Raw genomic sequence first — 25963 nt, forward strand, 5'->3', positions numbered from 1 at the left:
GGTGTCTGGGCTCAGCCAGCTGGAGAAGTTGGGGCTGCCTTCTGGGCGTGGGAAGCAGCAGGATCTCAGTCCTTGAGGGGCCTGTTAGTCCCCAGGATGAGATGGGGAGGCTGTGGATGGACAGATGCACCTGGCCTAGGAGAGGGGTACAGGCTGGAAATGTCACTGGAATCATTGCAGGGAGGAAGGGGAAAGGCCAGGAGGGGGCAGGTGGGTTATAGCACCTATGTGCAGGTGATGGTGGTCCTGTTGGACACAACTCAGAGCCATAAGGAGTGGTGGTCAGGGGCTCAGCTTCGTTCTCTTGTTCTTTGTTTATCTGTAACTTCCCACTCCTGCAGCGAGGAGCCTGGCCCCCACCATTTGCATTTGTCAGGTCTTTTCTCCTCTTCAGATAACGTGTACAGTGGTCTCAGAATTGCTAGCTACTGCACTCTGGAACGGAGAAGGCAATGGCACCCCACTCCAGTACTCTTGCCTGGAAAATCCCATGGACAGAGGGGCCTGTTGGGCTGCAGTCCATGGGGTCGCTAGGAGTCGGACACGACTGAGCGACTTCACTTTCACTTTTTGCTTTCATGCATTGGAGAAGGAAATGGGAACCCACTCCAGTGTTCTTGCCTGGAGAGTCCCAGGGATGGCGGAGCCGGGTGGGCTGCTGTCTCTGGGGTTGCACAGAGTCGGACACGACTGAAGTGACTTGGCAGCAGCAGCACTCTGGAAAGATCTGTATAAAATGAAGCCCAGTGTTTATGTGCAGGCCATTTTGCCTTTTGTGTATCTATTCATTCATTTCCAAAGTCAACACATTTCGCCCCATCTCCTACAGTGAGATATCTTTTCAGTGCATTTCTAATGTGGTTAGGTTTTGTTGCATTGTGTATTCTGTTCTGCGACTCTCCTACACCCTGAATAACTATACTTGAGTAGATTGTTTGATCCTTTGGGCTATACAAATCGATAAGCGTAGACAAATGCATAGTGACAGGGGTCCATCCTAAAGCGTCACAGGGAACACTTCAGCCCCTTCAGCAGATGATCTGCTCATCATCTGTGTAGCTTTGCTTTTCCTAGAATGTCATAAATGAGGTCATACCCCAGACTGTGTTCTTTCACTGAGTGATATGCACGTGAGAGTTAACCATGCTTTTCAAGGTTTGGTGGTTCATTCCTTACTACTGATGAGTAATACTCCATTGCATGTGTATGGGAGGAAAAACAATTTTCACTCTGCCCTTCCATAATACAAGACAAATCACCAGGAGAAAAAACAGAGGCATACCTCCTCTATGCTTCCCTGGTGGCTTTGTGGTAAAGAATCTGCCTGTAATACAGGAGACTTGGGTTTGACCCCTGGGTTGGGAAGATCCCCTGGAGAAGGAAATGGCAACCCACTCCAGTATTCTTGCTTGGGGAATCCCATGGAGAGAGGAGCCTGGCAGGCTATAGTCTGTGGTGTTGCAAGGAGGTGAACATGACTTAGTGACTAAAACAACAAATAGCTTCTGTATACAGGGGAGCTACCAAATAAACCTGAGTCACTCCCTGAAATGTCCAAAGTCATCACCTTAAATGCCATCTTCAGCTAAAAACAAGACCCTGAAGGATGGGAGAAGCCCATTATGGAAGGTAATTACACAAAACACAGTAAAGAAGGGTATGATTGTTTATAGATTTAAGTCGGGACCTCTCCATTGATAAGTTACTTGAGTTTTAATTGTCCTTTTATTTCTGGTGCAAACAGGGACAACCCTTAAATGAAGAGATTTCTCTGTTGTAAATGTCCATCACAAAACGGCAATTGCTACTTAGTTTACTGAGAGTCCTCTTTTTTTTTTTTTTCTTTTTTCATGGAAGTGGACTTAAGCAATCCTCACAGCAGAGAGGCATATTTTGGGGTGGCATGTTCTACTTGCTTTGACATGGATATACCCCAATTTGATTATGCATTTATCTATTGAAGGATACCCTGATTACTTTTAACTATTATGGGTAGTGCTGCTGTGCCTAAGTTCATCTTTGTTTGCGTTTGGGCATGGATTTTTCAAAGCAGTTTCCTAAATACTGGAAGTACGATTGTTGGCTCTCAAGGTGAGGTGTGCTTAGCTTTAGAGAAAACTGCCCAACTGTGTTACAAGGTGGCTATGCATGCATCCCACCAGCAGTGAGGGAGCGTTCCTGCTATTCCTCAGCCTCCAGCAATTGGTATTGTCATATATTTAGAGTTTAGCAGCCCTGATATGTGTAGTGTGATAGCTTGTGACTTTAATTTGTAATTCCCTAATGGTGTATGGTGTATGATGTTGAGTGTGTTTCTGTTTTGTACTATCTGTATAACTTTTTTTTGGCTGTGTGTCTCTTTAGATCTTTACTTGTTGTTTATAGGGTTGTTCAAGAGGTCTTTCTCTATTTTGTGTCCAAATCCTGTATCAGAATTTTTCAAATATTTTTCTCCCAGTTTGTGGCTTGTATTTTGATTTTCTGAATGAGGTCTTTCAGAATAGACATCTTTATTTCTATAAAGTCCACAATATTTTTCTTTTGTAGACTGACAGCTCGTGTGTTAAAACTCAAAGCTCATGATATACAGGCCAAACCCAGGGTCATGTAGATTTTCTATGTTCATGTCCACAATTTTGATAGTTTCAAATTTTAAATGTCTGTTAATAAATTTGAGAGAATTTGGTGACTACGTTTCATTCTATATAGTTTCAAGTTAATTATTCCTTAACTATTTTGGAGAAGTTTTGGATATTGGCAATATTTCAGTTTGAATTTCCATAGTTTAATGGACCTAGCAGAACTGCCCAGAGGGGCGGAGTCTCCACTTAGCCGTGCCTGAGTGAGTGAGGGCGGAGAAGGCAATGGCACTCCACTCCAGTACTCTTGCCTGGAAAATCCCAGGGACGGCAGAGCCTGGTGGGCTGCCGTCTCTGCGGTCGCACAGAGTCGGACACGACTGAAGCGACGCAGCAGCAGCAGCAGCAGCAGCAGCAGCAGCGTGAGTGAGGGAGGCTTGATCTGCAGTTCCCATTGGCTGGCAGGGAGCGAGGAGCCCGCCTCCTCGACCACCCCGACCCCAAGCGGAATTCCCGCTCTGCCTGAGCACCTGGCTGCCTGTGGCTGCTGACTGGAGTCTGATCTCCTCAGGACCCACTGGGGTTTCAGCTTTGGGACGTTGTGGGGTTCAGTTCAGGCTGACGGGAATCTCTGGTCTCCTCAGGACCCGCTGGGGCTTCAGCTTTGGGACGTTGTGGGGTTCAGTTCAGGCTGAAGGGAGTCTGGGCTCCTCAGGACCCGCTGGGGCTTCAGCTTTGGGACATTGTGAGACTCAGTTCAGAAAGACAGGGAGTCTGGCCTCCTCAGGACCTGCTCAGGCTTTGGCCTTGGGACACTGTGGGGTTCACTTCAGGCTGACAGGAGATGGGTCTCCTCAGGACCATTGGTGTTTCGGCTTTGGGACATTGTGGGGTTAGTTCAGGCTGAATGGGTGTCCTTGTAAAGCACGGGAATAAACATGATGCCCCAGGAAGCTGTATCACAGACACTGTTTTGCGTCGCTCTTGCCCGGAACTGGGGCCGTGCATGCTCCAGTTAGAGACGCGTGTAGGCGTGCTGTCCTTGGAGTTAATCAGAGCAACTAAACGGAAAAACGATCCAAGTGACTCCCGACACTGCCAGTGCGGTCGTGAAGGGGAAAGGCTTGAGCCGTATTGCAGGACCAGAATACGGAAAGTGTGTGCTAGCTTCCTGCACTCGCGTTCCAGAACACTTCAGAAGGACCGAGGGGATCTCAGAAGCCCTTACTAGGAGAAGAGAGCCCGTGAACCCGGCGGCCTTGGCGGCGTGGGCAGGCGGAGAAGGCGGCGTGGGCGTGGCCGTCCCTGCGCAGCTGTCTCCTGACCGTCGCGCAGGGGCCTTTCCACGGCGAGTTCCCCTTTTTACAACAGGCGGTGGATCAGGCCCTCTGAGAGGCTGGACCACAGTGGGAGCTGCTGAGTAGCTCAGGTCCTGGGGATGCTCCTGTGAGCCACACGTCTCAGGGGGAGGAGTCAGGAGGAGACAGCAGCCCAGAAGGGCGAGGGCCAAGGAAAGGGCCTTAAAAAAGCTAAGTTCCAGATTCCCAGGAACCAGGTGTTTCCACTTTAGGTGGTGCGTCTGTGTGTCAGATGTCTGTCCCGGCGCTTGCACATGGGCTCCTGGAAGCCCTGGGCGGCTGCATGTGGCCCAGGGGCCCTGTGTGCCCGGCTGTCACCACATAGTGACGCTGCCCATGTGTCCACACCGGACCAGTCGGAGAGGACCCTCCTCCAGGCCCAGAGAGCAGGCTGGGAAGCAGGAGGACTGGAACGGGGTGGGGGCCCTGCTGTACCCCTTTATCTTCCCAGTTCTGGCTTTCTTTGCGCTAAGATCCTCAGGACCTGCTGGTGCTTCAGCTTTCGTCAGCCTATGCAGTCCCTGCCAGCAACAAAGAGTGAGTTTTTTCCATGCATTTCTAAGTCATTTAGACTCTGCTGCATTCTGTGTTTCATTCTGTGACACTCCCATGTCCTAAATAACTAAATTTGAATAGATTATGATTTACTAATTGAGGTTTAAAGATCTATGGGTTTATACAAATGCACAGTGGTAGATATTAATCTGTAATGTCAGTTCAGTCACTCAGTTGTGTCTGACTGTTTGCGACCCCATGAACTGCAGCCCGCCAAGCTTCTCTGTCCATCACCAACTCCCGGAGCTTACTCAAACTCATGTCCATCTAGTCGGTGGTGCCATCCAATCATTTCATCTGTAATGTATCAGATGGAATATTGAACCTCCTACCTCATAATCTTTTTCTAAGTCTGTTTTGTCTTTTTCAGAATGTCGTATAAATGGGGTCATTAGTGTGTAGACTGAATTCTTTCACTTGGCAATATACATGTAAGATTCATCCATGATTTTTGCTTGGTTTGACGGTTCATCCTGTTATATTTCTGTTGCATGTGTTTTGGAGGAAAAATAATGTTCCCTTTACATTTCTCTTTTCCTCATTGAGACTTTCCCCCACAATGAAAGGCAGATGAACTGGAGGAAAACAGAAGCTTATTACCATGCATACCCCCATATGCTTGTAAGGTACCTAGGAAAACCTGAAATGGCCCAAGCCTGTGATTTATGTGCTATCTTTAGCTAAGAACAAAAGAAAGACATTGGGTGGGGGCACGGTGGAATGATTTGGGAGGTTTGGAGGCAAAGCACAGTAAACAGGGGTCTGGATACTATGCAGATTTATATCCAGGCCATCTCCATGGACTAGCTTCTCTTAAGGCTTAGTTATCCTTCCATTTCTGGTACACAGGTGGAGACAGCCTTACAAGTGGAGATTTCCATAATAAATGTAAATTTAATTCCTAAAAGGGCATTTTCAAACATTCTCCTGGATCTGCTGTTTTTTAAATGTCAGTCCAGAATTATCCTGATGTCAAAAGACACAACTTGGGGTGGCATATTCCGCTCCCCTTGATGTATATGTGCCCTAATTTGCTTATGAATTCATTTACAGAAGAACATTCTGATGTCTTTCAGTTTTTAACCAATTTTTAACCCAGAATAGAGCTACTGTGCTTTATTTTATGCTAGTTTTTGTTTGAACACAGTTTTTCAAAGCTGTTGTCTAAATACAAGAGGTGTAGTATTGCATCCTGGAGAAGGCAATGGCACCCCACTCCAGTACTCTTGCCTGGAAAATCCCACGGACGGAGGAGCCTGGTGGGCTGCAGTCCATGGGGTCGCTAGGAGTCGGACACGACTGAGCGACTTCCCTTTCACTTTTCACTTTCATGCATTGGAGAAGGAAATGGCAACCCGCTCCGGTGTTTTTGCCTGGAGAATCCCAGGGACGGCGGAACCTGGTGGGCTGCCGTCTATGGGGTCACACAGAGTCAGACACGACTGGAGTGACTTGGCAGCAGTGGCAGCAGCAGTATTGCATCCTAGATGATGAGTCTGTTTAGCTTTGGAGAAAACTGTCAGACTGTCTTCCAAAGGTGGCTATGCAGGCATCCCACCAGGATCTTGAGTATGTTTTTTTTATGGTTGTTTACTATCAGAGTACCCTTTGTGGCCAGGTATCTGTTTCAGTCTTTACCAATTATTAATGGGTTTGTTTGCTCTAGAGTTCTTGGTATAATTTGAGTACAAATTCTTTATCAGATATGCGTTGTTTAAAAAAAAATATTAATGTTTGGCTGTGCTGTCAAAGCAAGAGGTTTTATTGGGAAGGGCTGCCTGGGTGGAGGGCGGGAGGGTGAGGGAAGCTGAGAGAACTGCTCTGCCACGTGGCTTACAGTCTCAGGTTTTATGGGCATTGGGTTGGTTTCTGGTTTGTCTCTGGCCAGTCATTCTGAACTGGGGTCCTTCCCGGTGGCATATGCATCACTCATCCAAGGTGGATTCTGCAAGGAGGACCCTGGGAGGTTGGTAGGACCTGCGGATTGGAGTCTCCTATCTCCTTTGACCTTTCCTGAATTCTTCAGGTTGGTGGTGGCTTGTTAGTTCCTTGTTCTTACCCAGGACCTCCTGTTGTAAGACGATTCCTGCAAGTGGTTTCTCTGGTGCCCGGCGGGTGGTTTTGGTTAGTGGTTCCCCTAACACTTTGTCCTTTGGTTTTCTTGAGTAAGGTCCTTTACAGAGTGAATGTATACATTTTTAAAAGTCAGTGTTTTAATTAATTTATTTAAAACATTTTGTATATTGTCTTTTTTGTTGTGTTTTAGAACTCATCACCAGACTTAAGGTCATGTAGGTCTTTTGTTGTTTTCTAAAATGTTTATAGTTTTTAATTAAAATGTGTCAGTTGCAAAGTTTGTGTTTATGTTCCTTTCATTCTGTATAGTTTTTAATCAATTTTAATCAATTGTTCCCTGGCTGTGTGTTGAGCAGGGTCATGGAGATTTTTGGCTCCATTTCAGTTTGGGTTTCCAGTCTGGGTGCGCACAGCAAAGCTGGTTCTGGGTGAGCCCTCTGGGGTCTGTGAGCGGAGGGCTGCCCGCTATTCTCTGGTGGCCTTCTTGGGGCGCCAACCCCCCCTCTGACCTGTGGGGACAGGATGTTTGCCTTCAGACTCAGCTCGGGGACCAGCTGATGGGAGCTTTGTCTCCTCAGCACCGTCGTCAGGGCTCGGGCTCCTGGATAACGGGGCTGTGTCCAGGCTGAGAGGAGGGGGGTTGCCTCAGTGCCCACCAGCAAGGGGGCGCTGCAAGAGGGAAAAATGAGAATGAAGTAGACGTTTCCTGTGTCCAGCTGAGCGCTGACCGGATGTCGATCTCAGAGAACTCGCTGGCAGGGGGTGGGGGGTGGGGGGGGTGGGGTTGGGGGTGGAAAAGAGCTCCATGTGCAAAATGGCGAGTGTTTAGTTAGATTTCTGTTAGATGATCTAGAGGATGCCCAGTGATGCTCTCTGGTGTAGGTGGCCAGTTTTCCTGTCACTGTTTCTTGAAAGGACTGTCCTTTCCTCTTTGCATGTCCTTGGCTTGATTTTCATGAACTGTCCACATACATGTGGCTTTATTCCCAGGTGCTCTATTCTTTCCTCGAGTCCCTGTGCTTGTGTTTGTGCCAGTTCCTCACTGTTGTGGTTACTATACCTCCGTGATGTAGTTTGAAGTCAGAGAGGAAGATGCCTCCAGGTTCATTCTTCTTTCTCAGAGTGTTTTTGGCTGTTCAGGGTCCTTAGTTGTTGCAGAATATTATTAGGAATATTTCTATTTCTATGAAAAATGCCATTGGATATTATATTTTGAGTGCAGTGCATTTGCTGATGGCTTTGGTTACAATGGACATTTTAATAACTCATTTTTCCAGTGCATGAGCATGGAATATTTTTCTGTTTATTTGTGTTTTCTTTGGTTTCTTTATCAGTGCTTTCTAGTTTTCTAACTACTGGTCTTTTATGTCCTTGGTTAAGTTTTTTATTAATTTTTGTTTCTGATTGTTACTAGTGTATAGAAACACAAATGATTTTCATATATTGATTTAGATTGTAAATTGTAGTATTTTGTATGATTGTAAATTGATCCCAAATTATTCAACTTTACTGAATGTATTCTAACAACTTTTTGTGAAGTTATGTGGGAAATTTTATTTGTAAATTCCATGTGGACTCCTTCAAGGGCAATGAGCATCACAACTTCCCTTGAACTTCGTCTGGGTAAGTCTTGGCCTCTATAATAAAGTTTCAAGCCTGTCTGATCTGATTTTCTTTTGTGGTATTGACATGGTTGTTTTGAAAAATAATTTACTTTTCAGTAACTTAAAATGTGCAGGAAACTCTTAATAATGGTAAAAAAAAAAGTACTCACATTTGCCACATCACCTAAAATACTCCATGCGTTTTATCCAAAATGGGTGCATTCTCCTGTGGAACCAGCACATAATCTCCAAAATCAGGAAATCATATAGTTTCTACATTATAATGTAATCCACAGCCCCACTTCCACTTTTAGCAATTGTCCAATTGTATGAAAATATCTTTTTCCCCTATCCTCATCCAATATTTTTTTAGACTGTTACTGAGATTTTCAGACATTTGGACAAACTTGGTGGATGTAAAGCAGACATGGTGAATATGGGATCTGGGTGGCCTTTTCTATGTGGATTTTTTCCACTAAAGATGTTTTTAATGTTTATTCATTTTGTAACATGTACCAATACTACATTCTTTTTTCCCCATAGTAATTAAAAATAAATAACATGCCATTTACCATTTACATATTTGTAAGCATACAGTGTTGTAGTATGAACTACCTTTACTTGTTTTGCAAACCAGTTTAATAATGTGCACCTTGTGTGTGCTTTGGAGAAACTCGGGAAACTGAGTCAGTGACTGAAATGGCCCAAGATATCACCTTAGATACCGTCTTCATCTAAAAACAAAACAGGGGCTTCCTGGTGGTCCAGTGGCTAAGACTGGACACTCCTTAAGAAGGAGGCCCAGGTTCCATCCCTGATCAGAGAACTAGATCTCCCATGCCACAACGAAGAGTTCGCATGCCACAGCTAAATATCTGGCTTGCCTCAATGAAGGTTGACCTGGCACAGCCAAATAAAAAAACAAATAAAGATTAAAAAATAAAACCAAAGGAAAGGAAGGGTATGGTTGTTGTACATATTTACATCTTAGCTTTCCCTATTGATAAAAAAAAAGAGTTTCACAAGACTGTCATCCTTCTATCTGGTATATACAGAGAATTCTTTTGAAATGAGATTTCTCTTGTAAATGTGACTCAGAAGAGCCGTCTTGAACTTGGGTTTCAGAGATGATCATGTGTCCTCTTAAAAAAAAAAGTTAATTAAGTCCAACTAATTCTCATGCTGAAGGGGTATATTTTGGGGTAGCATTTGCTCCCCTTCACTTTGGATGTATCCCAGTTTGTTTACACAGTCATCTACCGAAGACATCCTGATATTTGAAAGTTTTTAGCTATTAGAAGTAGAGCTCCTGTGTATAATTGTGTGATAATTTTTGTCTGGACACTTTTTCAAAGCTATTTACTAAGTAATAGACATGTAGTGTTCAGGTCACAGGTGAGCCTTGTTTAGCTGAGGAAATATCCAGCTAAGTTTCTCTGTGGCATGTGGGATCTTCCTGGGTAAGGGATCGAACTTGAGTGTTTTGCATCGTCAGGCAGATCCTTTACCGCTGAGCCACCAGAGAAGCCCCGCCCCCCACCCCCCTTTTTGAGTTTACTGGATCTAATAGGTGTGCAGTGTTACTTCACTGTTGTTTTAGTTTGTAATTTCCTAACGATATATGATTTTGAGTATTTTTGATATGCTGATTTACTATCTGTATATTGTCTTTGGCCAGGTGTTCAGATTTATACATTTTAAATGAGGTTGTTTGTTCCAGATTTTTTGGTATAGTTGCAGTACAATCCAGAAGTAGATTTCTTTTGGAACACCTTTGCTTTCTCCATGATTCAATGAATGTTGTCAGCTTGATCTCTACACTTACAGTAATGAAAGAACCGTTGCTATTTAGAATGCGGGGGCTTTAGGGAAGTCATTAGGTCATGAAGGCTTTGCTTTGCCCTCATGAACTGAATTAGTGCCTGCTCATGCTTAGTCGTGTCCGACTCTGTGACCCCATGGACTCTAACCCGGCAGGCTCCTCTGTCCATGTGGTTCTCCAGGCAGGAATACTGGAGTGGGTTGCCATTTCCTGATCCAGGGAACATTCCCTACACAAGGATCAAACTCAGGACTCCTGCATTGCAGGAATATTCTTTACTTTCTGAGCTACTAGGGAAGCCCATGAACTGGATTAGTGCCCTCATAAAAGAGCCCAGGGCACTCCCTTGCCCCATGTGATGTGTGGGCACAGCAAAAAGACAGCCATCTACAAACCAGGAAGAATGCTCTCATCAGAACCCAATCCAATCTTAGACTTCCAGCTTTCAGAACAGTGATAAATAAATGCTTATGTTATAATTACTATAGCAGTCCAAACAAGCTAAAACAATCATCAACATAATGTTCAGATATCAACAGACTTTTCACCAGAAGACTATACATCAAAGAATGTATTCTGTTTGATTTCACTTGTGTAAAATTCAGAAAAAGACACAAACTATGTAGGGTGCTAAAAATAAAGATTCATCTAACTTGAGGAATACTGACTCGGAAAGAAGAGGAGAAGTTTGTCTGATGTAGTGTTGGTCTTCTACTCGGTTTAGAAGTTTGGTCGTAAAGGCATTTTTACTTTGAAAAAATTCAATAAATTGTAAACATGTTTTGTGCACGTTTTGAATGTGTACTGTAAATGTTTGAAATATATTAAAAATGATACTACTCTTCAAAGAAGCAAAACTTCCTTTGAATATGAAAGCAGTCTCTTTGTCTACTGAAGGCAGAACATATTAGCTTGCGAGGGCTGCTATAACTAATGGAGAAGGCAATGGCACCCCACTCCAGTACTTTTGCCTGGAAAATCCCATGCACGGAGGAGCCTGGTAGGCTGCAGTCCATGAGGTCGCTAGAGTCAGATACGACTGAACGACTTCACTTTCACTTTTCACTTTCATGCGTTGGAGAAGGAAATGGCAACCCACTCCAGTGTTCTTGCTCACTTTCACTTTTCACTTTCATGCGTTGGAGAAGGAAATGGCAACCCACTCCAGTGTTCTTGCCTAGAGAATCCCAGGGACGAGGAAGCCTGGTGGGCTGCCGTCTATGGGGTCGCACAGAGTCGGACACGACTGAAGTGACTTAGCAGCAGCAGCTATAACTAAGTACCACAGACTGGGGTGGCTTAAACAAAAGAGACTGATTTCCTTCCAGTTTGGAGGACAGTAAGTAATTCAAGATCAAAATGTTAGTAGGGTTGGTTTCATTCTGAAGCTTCCGTCTGGCTTATAGACGGCCATCACCTCCTGTGTCTCTCACAGTCTTTCCTATGTGTATGTTCTAATCTCCTTTCTTAAAAAGATACCAGTCATCTTGCGTTAGGATGCACGATTTGAACTGATTACAATTTAATTTCCTCCTTAAAAACTGTATCTACAAATTCAGCCATATTCAGAAGTACTGGAAGTCAAGATTTTGATATATGGATATTAAATAAACTTTTCAACCCATAACCCAAAATGAGATGGTAATAGGTTGTGGCACAAAGTTATGGTAATTATGTGGAAGAAATTGTGTTAAATTGGATTAAACAAATATTACGGGTAACAGAATATGGCATGAGTATCGATGGCAGACATCAGTATTATGATGTAGACTTCCCAATGTATGAAGGAAAATATTGACACGGAATCTAAGAAAGAAAAGCACTAGAAACCAGTTGGGCCCCATGGCAAATCTGCATTGTACCCAATTGTTATTTCTCCAGAGAACTCATTTAGTGCAAAATACAAGCTAACAAAGCAATTACTTAATACTCACCTATATGTATAATCTCTTAAGGAAATGGCACCAATCTACAAATAATTTAAATCCTGCCTGCATTATTCAGCAGAAGAGCCATGACATTGATGCTCTTTCTAAAATGGCTCTTCCTTCAAAGGTATGTAGACTTCTGTGTTATACATTTATTTATAACCATCAAAACTCTGCTTTCTTATTTGGGCAATCATGTGCCAAAACTAGACTTATGATTCATAAATGACAAAGAAAAAGGAAATACCAATGACTATAAAAGTGTGGGTATTTACTATTTTAGGTACTATTACTTATATAATTCATTGAGTCATTTAGGTGGATGATAAGGAATATATTGAATGCCATCCTCTTTGATTCTTTACTTAATGACTCATAGCTCCCATTTATTGATGACTACCCAGTCCATGGATGTACAAAGTGTCAGAAACGACTGAGCATGCACACAAACACACACAGACATGTATGGAGAACAATATGTTCCATAGTGCATACTTTCTGTTGCATAATCCTCAAAATAAACCTGCCCATATAAGGAATCCATTTTGATAAAAAAAAAAATTGATGAAGCCCAGAAATATTAAGAAACATTGTCCAGAGTGCATGGATCAAAATTGTTAAAGCCAGAATGGGAATTCAACAAGTTGACTCCATAGCCCATGTTTTTAGCAGTGAATTCTACTCAGTTCAGTTCAGTCACTCAGTCGTGGCTGACACTTTGCAACCCATGGACTGCAGCATGTCAGGCCTCCGTGTTCATCACCAATTCCTGGAGTTTACTCAAACTCATGTCCACTGAGTTGGTGATGCCATCCAACCATTTCATCCTCTGTCATCCCCTTCTCCTCCCACCTTCAATCTTTCCCAGCATCAGGGTATTTTCAAATGAGTCAGTTCTTTGCATCAGGTGGCCAAAATATTGGAGTTTCAGCTTCAACATTAGCCCTTCCAATGAATATTCAGGATTGATATCCTTTAGGATGGACTGGTTGGATCTCCTTTCTGTCCAAGGGACTCTCAAGAGTCTTCTCCAACACCACAGTTAAAAAGCAACAATCCTTCAGTGCTCAGCTTTCTTTATAGTCCAACTCTCACATCCATACATAACTACTGGAAAAATGATAGCCTTGACTATATGGACCTTTGCTGGAAAAGAAATGTCTCTGCTTTTTGATATGCTGTCTAGGTTGGTAATAACTTTCCTTCCAAAGGGTAAGTGTCTTTTCATTTCATGGCTGCAGTCACCATCTGCAGTGATTCTGGAGCCCCCAAAATAAAGTCTATCACTGTTTCTACTGTTTTCCCATCTTTTTGCTATGAAGTGATGGGACCAGATGACATGACCTTAGTTTTCTGAATGTTGAGCTTTAAGCCAACCTTCTCACTCTCCTCTTTCACTTTCATCAAGAGGCTCTTTAGTTCTTCTTCACTTTCTGCCATGAGGGTGGTATCATTTGCATATATGAGGATGTTGATATTCTTCCCAGCAATCTTGATTCTAGCTTGTGCTTCATCTAGCCTAGTGTTTCTCATGATGTACTCTGCATATAAGTTAAATAAGCAGTGACAAGATACAGCCTTGACAGACTCCTTTCCTAATTTGGAACCAGACTGTTGTTCTAACTGTTGCTTTCTAACCTAGATATAGATTTCTCAAGAGGCAGGTCAAGTGGTCTGGTATTCCCATCTCTTTCAGAATTTTCCACAGTTTATTGTGATCCACACAGTCAAAGGCTTTGGCATAGTCATTAAAGCAGAAATAGATGTTTTTTTTCTGGAACTCTCTTGTTTTTTCAATGTTTTTCCAACGGATGTTGGCAATTTGATCTCTGGTTCCTCTGCCTTTTCTAAAACCAACTTGAACATCTGGAAGTTCATGGCTCATGTATTGCTGAAGCCTGGCTTGGAGAATTTTGAGCATTACTTAACTCTCATATGAGATGAGTGCAATTGTGTGGTAGTTTGAGCATTCTTAGGCATTGCCTTTCTTTGTGATTGGAATGAAAACTGACATTTTCCAGTCCCATGGCCACTGCTGAGTTTTCCAAATTTGGTGGCATACTGAGTGCAGCACTTTCACAGCATCATCTTTTAAGATTTGAAATAGCTCAACTGGAATTCCATCACCTCCACTAGCTTTGTTCACAGTGATGCTTCCTAAGGCCCACTTGACTTCGCTTTCCAGGATGTCTGGCTCTAGGTGAGTGATCACACCATTGTGGTTATCTGGGTCATGAAGATCTTTTTTGTACAGCTGTTCTGTGTATTCTTGCCACCTCTTCTCAATATCATCTGCTTCTGTTAGATCCATACCACTTTTGTCCTTTATTGTGCTCCTCTTTGCATGAAATATTTTCCGGGTATCTCTAATTTTCTTGAAGTGATCTCTAGTCTTTCCCATTTTATTTTTTCCTCTATTTCTTTGCCAAGGAAGGCTTTTTATCTGATCACCGAGGAAGGTTTTCTTATCTCTCCTTGCTATTGTTTGGAACTCTATATTTGAATGGGTATATCTTTCCTTTTCTTCTTTGATTTTCACTTCTCTTCTTTTCTCCGCTATGTGTGAGGCCTTCTCAAACAACCATTTTGTGTGTTTGCACTTCTTCTTCTTGGGTATCATCTTGATCCCTGCCTTCTGTACAATGTCATGAACCTCTGTGCATATTTCTTTAGGCACTCTGTCTATCAGATCTAATCCCTTGAATCTGTTTGTCACTTCCCCTGTATGATTGTAAGGGATTTGACTTAGGTCATAGCTGAATGGTCTAGTGGTTGTCCCTACTTTCTCCAATTTAAGTCTGAATTTAGCAAGTGAAATTGGCAAGTGGATTTGGATAATATTTGTCACCTCTTTTTTTTTTTTTTAATGAACCACTTTCTCTACTCTTTTGAGATTTGTTTCAGTGTTGCATGAAGAATGATGATGTCAAGATTCTTGGTTAAGTCATGTTCCTGGTTTTAGTTTCAAATTTTCAAAATAATTTGCGGGTGACCTTAAACCACTCATTTTGTGTCATTCATCCAGTTAATTTTTAGGATGAAGTATCTGACCTCCAAGATCACTTCTAGCTCATAATCTCCCCAAATCTTGATTCTTTTGGAGAATTTAAAGCAATTTTGCTATTTGCAGAAAATTCAGGATAGCTCTGTAAAGCACTTTAAAAAATGGATCTCATTCATACATTTATTTATATATCAATTTTTTTTATAGTTAAGCATCTCTAGTATAAAATGTATTTAACCTTGACTCTCTTCCTTGCTCTCTTCCTGTTTAACACACACACACACACATACAGACACATACAGACACACTCACACACACAATGCTTTCTTGTTTTAAATTCCCTTTTTCTCGAGGGAGTGCAAGTTAAGTTATAATAATCTGGTGCAAATGAGTTTGCCTTATGTAGCTTCTCCATAAAAGGTGAGAAGGAACTAAGGAGTCTGGGATCCTTGGGCACTGAAGAGGAAAACTTTGCCTGAGTATTATTCTGTCCATGATTTTCCAGCAAAATTGAGGTAGTACAAAAGGGAGTTTATGAACAATCTTGGTTTCCATTCAGATTCTTTAATCTGCTAGCTATCTTTAATGTCTGAGCCACCAGAGAAGCACCAAGAATACTGGAGTGGATAGCCATTCCTTTTTCCAGAGGATCTTCAGGACTCAGGGATCAAACCTGGGTCTCCTGCATTACAGGCAGACTCTTTTCAGTCTGAGCCACCAGGGAAGCCCCTACTATCCATATTTTGTGGAGAAACTGAACCTCAGAATTATTTTACTTAGTTTTTTTTTTTTTAATATTTTACCCTTCAACACAGAGATAATACTGATCACAATCACAAATAGGTGGCGAGATCTTGTGAACTGTTAATAGGTGAAAATTCATGGCTCATCTCAATTTTTTGACTGCCTCATCAGAGACAGGCGTTGTGCTAGGAATTTCCCAATGTTGTCTGCGATCCACATACCTCATTGGAGACAGCACTTTCCTTTTTCTACAGATGAACTTTGAAACTGAGAATCCTTACTTTTCCAAAGACAAGCAGTTAATTATGGTGCAGAATTAAGATTTTATTTACACTCTAACTGACATCCAAGTTGATGCTCTACTGACTCCAAAAAGAGCCTGAAAAGAGTTCACTGATAAATTGTTCTACTACAATCAACTTCTCCACTAATGACCTCTACTTGTACTCATTCTCCCTGGATGTTTCTCTGTGATCTGTACTTTGGAGGCACCTGGGATCTCTTCAACAGCCATGAGATGCATAGGGTGTGCATTGCTGTGTTTGGCCTGAAAGATAATGCTTATTAGAACTCAAGTACAATATAAAAGAAAGTGACTGAACAACATTGTATAATGCAAACCAAGAATGTTTTCCTGAGGTGCAAGGTGCTTTCCTGAGGCAGATAATATACCATGTGAAGATGGGCGAGATCATACCCATAACATTAAGGATACTGGTCATGTAATGTTATCAGAAGACATTCTTCTGATTAACCCTCCTTAACTTCCCTTACTCCTGAGATGTTTCTATAATTTTAATTATAATGTGTTTCATCATTATCTGGATAGTTCCTTGGGGAGATGCTCTCAATGTGTGCAGTGTTCAAGATTCTATTATAAATAGTGAGGAATTATCATTGTTTTCTTGTTGCTGCTGAAGGTAGGTCTGCAAATTTTATACTCTTTGCAATAGAGATTAATGCAGTCACATCTTTAGTTTTTAGCCCTTTTTTGAAGAAGAGACTAAGACCATACTTGTGGACCTATTTGTTATCACAGTGTTTTATTGTCTGGAATTATATACTTGGGAAATATTACTATTTATATTAATAGTTGATATAAAAATTCATAAGAATATCTTGCTACCATAGGGACTTACAAGAATTTTTGTTCTTTAGGTTTTGCCTTTTATGTCTTCTCTACAAAGACCAGTGATTTTCACATTGTGTTTTAAAATGTATCTGAATGGAATTGAAAGTGTTGTGTCATTGGGAATGATTGTCATTACCAGTTCAGTCACTAAGTTGTGTCCTACTCTTTGCCATCCCATGGACTGTAGCATGCCACGCTTCCCTGTCTTTCACTATATTGAAGAAATAATTATACCTTTGCTGTATCGTGTGTGTGTGTAAAATTCTGGAAAAGTTAATGAAAGTGATTTTTAAAAATTTCTAAATTATACATTCTATATGCTTAATTGCTTTAAAAGATGATGCACAGTTATCTAATGAAGTGGCTCTCTATGAGAAGTTACTTCAGTCATCTGGCCCTAGGACTATGGGATAATACCATCTTTATGGCAGAAAGTAAAGAGGAACTAAAAAGCCTCTTGATGAAAGTGAAAGTGGAGAGTGAAAAAGGTGGCTTAAAGCTCAACATTCAGAAGACGAAGATCATGGCATCTGGTCCCATCGCTTCATGGGAAATAGATGGGGAAACAGTGGAAACAGTGTCAGACTTTATTTTTGGGGGCTCCAAAATCACTGCAGATGGTGACTGCAGCCATGAAATTAAAAGACGCTTACTCCTTGGAAGGAAAGTTATGATCAACCTAGATAGCATATTGAAAAGCAAAGACATTGCCCACAAAGGTCTGTCTAGTCAAGGCTATGGTTTTTCCAGTGGTCATTTAGGATGTGACAGTTGGACTGTGAAGAAGGCTGAGTGCCGAAGAATTGATGCTTTTTAACTGTGGTGTTGGAGAAGACTCTTGAGAGTCTTGGACTCTCAAGGAGATCCAACCAGTCCATTCAGAAAGAGATCAGGCCTGGGATTTCTTTGGAAGGAATGATGCTAAAGCTGAAACTCCAGTACTTTGGCCACCTCATGTGAAGAGTTTACCAATTGGAAAAGACTCTGATGCTGGAAGGGATTGGGGGCAGGAGGAGAAGGGGACGACAGAGGATGAGATGGCTGGATGGCATCACTGACTCGATGGACGTGAGTCTGAGTGAACTCCGGGAGTTGGTGATGGACAGGGAGGCCTGACGTGCTGCGACTCATGGGGTTGCAAAGGGTTGGACACGACTGAGCGACGGAACTGAACTGAACCTTGAGAGGCATGGAGGACCAATGGTGATCCAAGAACTGGTTTTCAGGCTCTGTAGCCATGTCAAGCTCTTCCGGTTCATCAAGCATGAATTATCAAAAGGGTAACTTTTCCCCTTTTTTGGACAATAATCAAACTGCATTTTAAATGTAGAGAAATAGAATATTAGAAAAAGTTATCAAAGAGGCAGTAGTGATATAAAGTTATTGAATGTACCCCTAGAGTTCAGTTAATTGGTTTGCATTTCCATCTGGCCAATTTGCAGATGTCTGATCCAAGGAGAGCCTCAGGTCTGTCAGTGCTTCAGTTTTCTCCTTTTTCAGAAAGATATGCTAATTAGAACCTCTCTCATGGGACCTTTGTTTATAAAAGATCGTGTAAGGAGTCAGCAAAAGGTAGCTGTTATCTCACCTTAAACTGAGACTGCTGCCACTAGAGCAGTTTTTAAATAGAGATTTTATTAGTTATGGACGCAGTAATGCATTCTATGAAGCTGGTCTGGAGATCAGGATGCTTAAAAATCACGTGTGAATATCCCTGAATGTCTACAGTATAAAACAACTACTGTAGTCAGTTTGAAGTGTTCTAAAATGAATGAGACAAACTCTACTATCACAGAGCTAATGATTATGAAAAGTGGAAGAAAACCCACATATCACACAGGAAGGGAAATTGGAGAAGTAGTATTACTTTATGTTTCTTAGGTGCCTTCATGATTTTTTATATATTTTATACTTAGTTGCTGGTGTTGTTCAGTCACTAAGTCATATTTGGCTATTTGAGACTCCGTGGACTACAGCATGCCAGGCTCCTCTGTCCTTCACTATCTCCTAGAGTTTGCTCAGACTCATGTCTGAGTTGGTGATGCTATCTAATGATCTCATCCTCTTATAATTAGTTGTACCAATAATCCAAATCAAACTTTGTTAATTAGGTAATTATGGGTTCACCAAGCAGAAGTAAGAGTTTTTATATATGAAAATTCTTGGTCTTAGCTCTATCTCCCAGTCAAAATCAGTAACTCTCATCTGGCTTAGTTTATCCACACTTAGAAGCCAGAAGATCTATGAGCATGAAAATACAGGGTACAGGTGAACCCAGACGAGAACTGAAATATCAGTGACTGTTATGTGCCCAAATCATTTTCTCTATGGTGTATTTAATTCCCATATGAATAATTTCAGGGGTAGGAAGAGTGTTTACAGAGATTAATCAACTTCCAAATTGTGAGTTGCTACTAGTTGGAGGGAGCCATGATACAATCATAGAGTTTATACATTTTTAAAAATAGTTCCTCTTCTAACTTTTTGTATTTTCATTTTCTTTTTCCTCAATATTTTTACATAACTGGCTACTTGCCCATAACTGAAAAGTCACATCCTCAAAGAGATCTTTGACCACTCTGTGTGCATCTGCCTCTTCTTATTTCTGTGTTTATCAGCATGCTCCGTTTTCATCTCACAGTAGTTCCATTCCCTAAATTGTCTCATTTCTGTATTTTTCATTCACTCCTTTTCAAGAAGAATCAATTATGATGCAAACCAAAATCTTGTGTAGCTTGTTCAATTTTATATTGCAAAACTTAGACTACTTCTAGATATAATAAATAATAAAGCAAATATATTTGACATAACATTGGTTTTGATGTTTGTAAATGAATTATTATAAGCAATTAGAACTACAGCCCATTTTATGTCATAATATTCCCTTCAAGCAATGTTACTATGGGGATCTTAAATTCCCAAGATGATGTTAATCCTACAGATGCATCCCTAAGTACTCAGAGCAGATTACTTCTCAGAAGACTTATCTAGGGAAGTGTATTAAACAGAGAAAATATTCCTTGTGGACATTTTAATTGTAATGACATTGAATTTGAAAATAAATAATTATACATATAATGGACTGTTGCTGAAAAGCAGTAGAATCTGAAATAAGACAATAATTTTAAGAGCATGGCACATGAATTTTATTTTATATGTATATAGAATTTATCTATTGATATAATTTTGATATGGTGATTGATCCACTTGTGGTTTACTTTTCTGAGATAACTGTTAAACTGATACAGTCTGTGTTGTTAAATACTGCTTACCTCACCCTGCAAGCAGCAGTAATCAAGCAAGTGATTACTAAATAAATAAAACATGACTAGGGTTTTCATAAGTTGAAAGCTTTTTACATCATATCCTGGCATAGTGTAGAAAAGTATGTCATTGACTAGATTGTAAGACCAAGGTTTAAGACAATCCTCCCGTAAAATTGCACAGATAAGAAGATATCTTCTGGACTTCCCTGGTGGCTCAGTGGATAAGAATATGCCTACCAATGTAGGGGACATAAGTTCGATCCCTGGTTGGAGGAAGCTTCCACATGCCATGAAGCAACTAAGCCCGAGAGCCACGACTACTGAGCCTGCACTCTAGAACCTGTGAGCCACAGCTATTTAAGCCTGCTCACCTGGAGTCAGTGCGCCACAACAAGAGAAGCCACTGCAGTGCGAAGCCCACACACCCCAACCAAGAGGAGCCCAAGCACAGCCAAAAATACACAAACAAATACAGTTTTAAAAAAGGATATCTTCCAAGTCATAGGGAAATAAGTTAATATTACACGTGCATTTGTATTAATATAGACAATGAAAGGCAACCATCGTACACAAAAATAGTATTCAATGGCATTTCAATGATTCACTCTTATTACTTCCCTGGTCAGCACAAAGTAGTTGTCTGACCTTATTGAATATTTACATTTATGAGTCTCAAGTCATTTCCTATAAGACAATATGTTTAAATGGATTTGGTCATTCTCTGATGACTCTCAGTCTAGCTTTACTTCTATTAGCACTCTATGATGTTAGCATCATTGAAATACTTTATCAAAAATAAGTGTCTAATACTAGTAGTATGTGAATGTAATTGTCTGTTTTAGAGTTAAGAAACTAATAAATATTGTAATAATTACTTATAAGGCCTATTAAAGGAAATAAATGATTATATACTCATATTAAACTTTGTGCAAAGTCTACGTTGATTTTTATATTATTTGAACTAGAATACTGATAAACATGACTCAAAATTTTCAAGAATAAAATAAATCCATTCATTTCTTTTAATTTGTCCATAGGCAATGCAGACTGGGTCTAAGTGAAGGCGATGCCAAATTTCACAGATGTGACAGAATTTGTTCTTCTGGGGTTGACCAGTCGTCAGGAGCGTCAAGTTCTCTTTTTTGTGGTGTTTCTAGTAGTTTACATGATCACTCTGATAGGGAACATTGGTATGATTATTTTGATCAGCATCAGCCTCCAGCTTCAGAGCTCCATGTACTTTTTCTTGAGTCATTTGTCTTTTGTGGATGTGTGGTTCTCTTCCAAGGTCACTCTGAAGATGCTGGAAAACTTACTATCAGAGACAAAAACCATTTCCTATGTGGGGTGTTTGGTGCAGTGTTACTTCTTCACAGCCCTTGTCCACGTGGAAGTATATATCTTGGCTGTGATGGTCTTTTATCGCTGCATGGCCATCTGCAGCCCTCTGCTTTATGGCAGTAAAATGTCCAGGACTGTCTGTGCTCTTCTCATCTCTGTGACATACATCTATGGATTCTCTGTTAGCCTAATCTGCACACTGTGGACATATGGCCTGTACTTCTGTGGAAGCTTTGAAATCAACCACTTCAATTGTGCTGACCCTCCTCTTATCAAGATTGCCTGTGGAGGGGTCCACAGTAAAGAATGCACCATGATTGTTATTGCTGGGATTAATTTCACATATTCCGTCTCAGTGGTTCTCAGTTCCTATACCCTCATCATAGCGGCTGTGCTGCACATGCGCTCTGCCGATGGCAGGAGGAAGGCATTCTCCATGTGTGGGTCCCACCTGACAGCTGTTACCATGTTTTATGGGACTCTCCTCTTCATGTATCTCAGGAGGCCCACTGAAGAGTCTGTGGAGCAGGGGAAGATGGTAGCTGTGTTTTACCCAGTGATTCCCATGCTGAATCCCATGATCTACAGTTTGAGGAACGAAGATGTGAAAGAGGCAGTCGTCAAAGCAATCGTCAGGGAAACTTGAGGCAGTGAACCTGCAGTGCATAATTCCGTGTTTGCCACTTCTGTTGTAAGTGTCCAGGCATATAAATAACCCTGTTTAAAATAGACTGTATACCGGCAACACTTAAATATACTAAGAGGTCCAGTCTAACACAGTGATGGTTTACCCCGTGAACGGACTCTCAGGACTAAGCCTCCTTTATCTACATATGCAAACATACTAACCCTGACCTATTACTGTTAGTCACAGTGTATGTAAAACTGTGCTAAGTGTATTCATCAGATAACTCATAAATACATTTGGATTAGCACACATTAATTTGGAGGTATCTTTGTAAGAGTCGAATATGCTTTCTTAGGATATTTTCTATATATAATTGCTTTTCACTTGTTTTATAAGTAATATATAATTTCATGAGAAAAAAATAAGACTTCATCACTTTTCCATGAATATAAACATTGGTGGATCCTCATTTACCAAAAAAGCTGTCAATAACATTCATACATGCATGGACTCTTGAAAACAAAAATGTATTCAGAATCTTCAACTAGTGTCATGAATCAATCAGAAGGTTAACTCTCAGTATGTATTGCTCTATAATTAACAGTATTTGTATTTCAAACAATCTGTTGACTCACCGTAATTGTACTCTTTGGTTTGGATTTTGGCTAGTTGTTTTCCTCTTCATTAATTTAAATAGGTGAAAAATTTATGAGTAAAGCCTATTATGTCCTCATAGTTTAAAAAAATTAAGCAATATGGATTTTTGTCATTTAAAATCTAACTTTTGATCAGAAGAATGTCCTGTTAAACATTTGATTGCTATGATGAAGGTATTGTTTGATTCCAAATTCTTGGCACTAACATTACATTCTTAGGTCTGTATTTAGCTCCTTAAGTCTGATTACACATTTACAATTCAATTCATGTTGACTGGTGTCCACTTAATCTACCTCCATTCTTAATATAAGTGGAATACATTTTTTGTCCTTGTTGACTCTTGCTAATAATACCAGCATAAAAGCAAATCAGAAGCAGAAGTAATTTCTCATGAATGAGTTTATTCTTGTTTAAGGGCTAATCCAATTAAAAGGGGTGCATAATTGAACATGTGTAGAAAGACTCTGAGAAGTAACATTTACTTGTGGTAGTATCACTGGAAAGATGGATTCATTTAAGCGCAGAAAGTATTGTTACTCAGGCTAATTTACTAATTGCCCACAAGCCACATTCCCTCAGATTGGTTCTGAGAAAAAGCAGATGGTGGGAGGAGAGTTCTTTTTCATAACTTTAGGTTCTGAGCAGGAAGAAAAAGTGTTACTTGATTAGTATTGGAAACTGCATTAACAAAGGTTGTTGTTGTTGTTTTTTTTTTTAATGTTTTTAAATCACCCAAGTTGGCTTCTAACAAGTTGGTGTCAAGTATGAAATGATAGGCTGCTCAAGAAACAATCATACGGACAGAGATCATTATAACTTGACCCTTTAAGAGCACATTTTCTATCATCCTTATGGCAGACATATTCCTCAGTGTCCATTATTTTATGTTTTATTTTATAAGTAAAACATTTGTCATCCAGCTGTTGGGATACATAATGTTGTCAAGTCTTGGCAATGAGCCATCAGTAGAAAGTGGTGCCTGAAACCTAAAGATCACCTTCTCTATGTTAAAGTCATTAGATATGGACTTTTTTCTCTTCCTTCCCACTTGAAAATGTTGCCACTGAAATGATCACTTTTTAGACAAAGATAGAAACCACATATTGAGGGTCTAATTGCCTTTCCCAAACCCCTTAATTCATACTGCTGCCTGAGAAAGGAGTAAATTACTTTATTAAGTCACTGCATCTTGGGAGTTCACTTAGCTATAGTGCTATATTTGCTCTTATAATACTTTCCATAAACATATCCTTGGCACTTCACCTCTGTATCCTACCACTCACTAGGACAATTTTTACCTGAGAATAATCAAGTCTCTTCAGAAACTATTCTGGTATTGAGAGAAGGGCATCTTGTCTTCTGTCTTAACCAGAAGGATAAAAACTCAAGCTTCTGATCTATATTAGATATTAGGTTATATATCCCTTTGTCCTAACTACTTGATGAGTCCTTGGGCTTGTTATGGCCTTTAAGACTCCAGTTGTCACATTAACTGGTTTTGGATCCCTTTTGACCTGTCATCTAGGCCATTTTGCTAGCCTTTTTAGGTATTTACAAGTCTCTTTCTTAAGCTTAGGAAACCTCAGCTTTTTTTTTGTCTGCACTGTGCTTGCAGGTGTAGATAAGGTGTGTTTTCACCATACATTTGAGCCAGCACATCTTTAACTGTCCTTACTTATTAGTGGGGCTTCCCCAATGCGTCAGCAGCAAAGAATCACCTGCAAGGCAAGAGACATGATTTCAATCCCTGGGGGAACATCCCCTGGAGAAGGAAATGGCAACCCACTCCAGTATTCTTGCCTGGAAAACCCCATGGACAGAGGAGCCTGGCAGGTTACAGTCTATAGGGTCACACAGAGTCGAACACAACTGAGCATGCACACACTTACATGCACTTATTATGAGTGAAATTGTTCCCCCAGAAGATGTGTTAAGTTCCTAACCTGAAGAACTTCAGAGTTTGGTTATAGGATCATTGGGTTATAGGGTCATTATTTGGATATAGGGTTGTTGAAGATGCAATTGTTAATATGAAGTCATATTGAAGTAAGGTGGACTGTTAATCCAATGTGAGTGATGTCCTTATAAGAATGAAGAAATTTGGACACAGATGTAGAGGGAAGATGACCATGAGAAGATGGCACAGACTGGAAAGATGCTTACAAGACAAGGAATGCCTGGGACCATGAGCAGCTGGAAAGAACAAGGAAGGAAGCTCCCCTAGAGCTTCATAGAGAGCCTGGTTCCGCCAATACCTTGACTTCAGACTTGTAGGCTCCAGAACTGTGAGAAAATAAATTTTTGTTGTTCTAAGTCAATGAGTGTGTGGTAATTTGTTAACTCAGACTGATGAAACTAATATATTTCTTTTCAGTAATTTTTAAAAGTTAGAACTTGGGTTTTACTTAGTTTTTCTTAGTGTCCCAGGCTATCATCCTTTCTGCTCTAGGAGGTCTTCAAATGTATCTGAAGTTTCTTTGGTAAACCTGTGGTTTTGCAGCAACCTCCCCTGAATCCAGTGTGCTACCCAGAAGGGGCACCAGATTCCTTTCAAAAGATTCACTGACCTTTAAACCCTTCTCACATTGCCAATCTCAGGTCCAGCCCTTACTCTGTAGTTTACTATAGAAGCTCGCTGCTGTGCTTCTAACTATTTAAATTATACTTTTGGAATTGTTTAAAAAATAGCAACAACAAAGATGTTCTCCTCTCTTGAGTTTTATCTTTGGCAATGGATAGTCATGATTCCCAAGATTAATTTCTCTGCAACTGTGCTCTCTGACCCCAAAAGAAGTTGATTTAAGAACTTGAAAATCAGGATTGCAATTCATTGCTTCTCTTCAGAATTTGTACAGTTTACATCCACTTAGAACACCTTGTTGCTGCTTTAATAATGGTGTTGAGGTTAGGTGAGGCATAAATTAAAATAAAGTTTAATATAAATAATTTAACATGGCAATATTGATGTCTTCACATAAATGTGAAATCTAATTTAACAAGGAAATGTTTACTAAGATAACTTGGAAAAAATAAGCTAAACTGTTTCTAAATAACTTATACAATCAATTTTTTGCCAGTATTTTCCAAAATAGCAGACTATTCACCATATTCAGGAATGTTTTTGATTTTGCCCTATGAGAATAGTTCACAATATCACCCACTTGGTAGACACCAAACATTTGAATCTGAATTAAAAAAAAAAAAACATTCCAGTTGATGGTTTAAGTGGGTCTTAGATTGTATCACTTTATAACCACCCCAACATAGAA

The 25963-nt window shown here is 40.6% G+C and overlaps 1 protein-coding gene and 1 long non-coding RNA gene across 2 annotated transcripts in view; both read left to right on the forward strand.

Annotated features, from left to right (window-relative positions):
- Positions 1-2860: 2860 nt before the first annotated feature.
- LOC133258669 (uncharacterized) overlaps positions 2861-25963 on the forward strand; it is a 65208-nt gene continuing 42105 nt past the window's right edge. The window contains exon 1 of the long non-coding RNA XR_009740131.1: positions 2861-4474. This is a non-coding gene — a long non-coding RNA (uncharacterized LOC133258669). The remainder of the gene's footprint in view (positions 4475-25963) is intronic.
- Positions 21029-25715, forward strand: LOC133258668 (olfactory receptor 5M9-like). The gene has a single exon (XM_061435492.1). The coding sequence runs from the start codon at positions 21135-21137 to the stop codon at positions 22053-22055; it is 921 nt and encodes a 306-aa protein (XP_061291476.1). The 5' UTR covers positions 21029-21134; the 3' UTR covers positions 22056-25715.

Source organism: Bos javanicus, chromosome 12 (assembly GCF_032452875.1).
Source record: "Bos javanicus breed banteng chromosome 12, ARS-OSU_banteng_1.0, whole genome shotgun sequence".
Classification (NCBI taxonomy): Eukaryota; Metazoa; Chordata; class Mammalia; order Artiodactyla; family Bovidae; genus Bos; species Bos javanicus.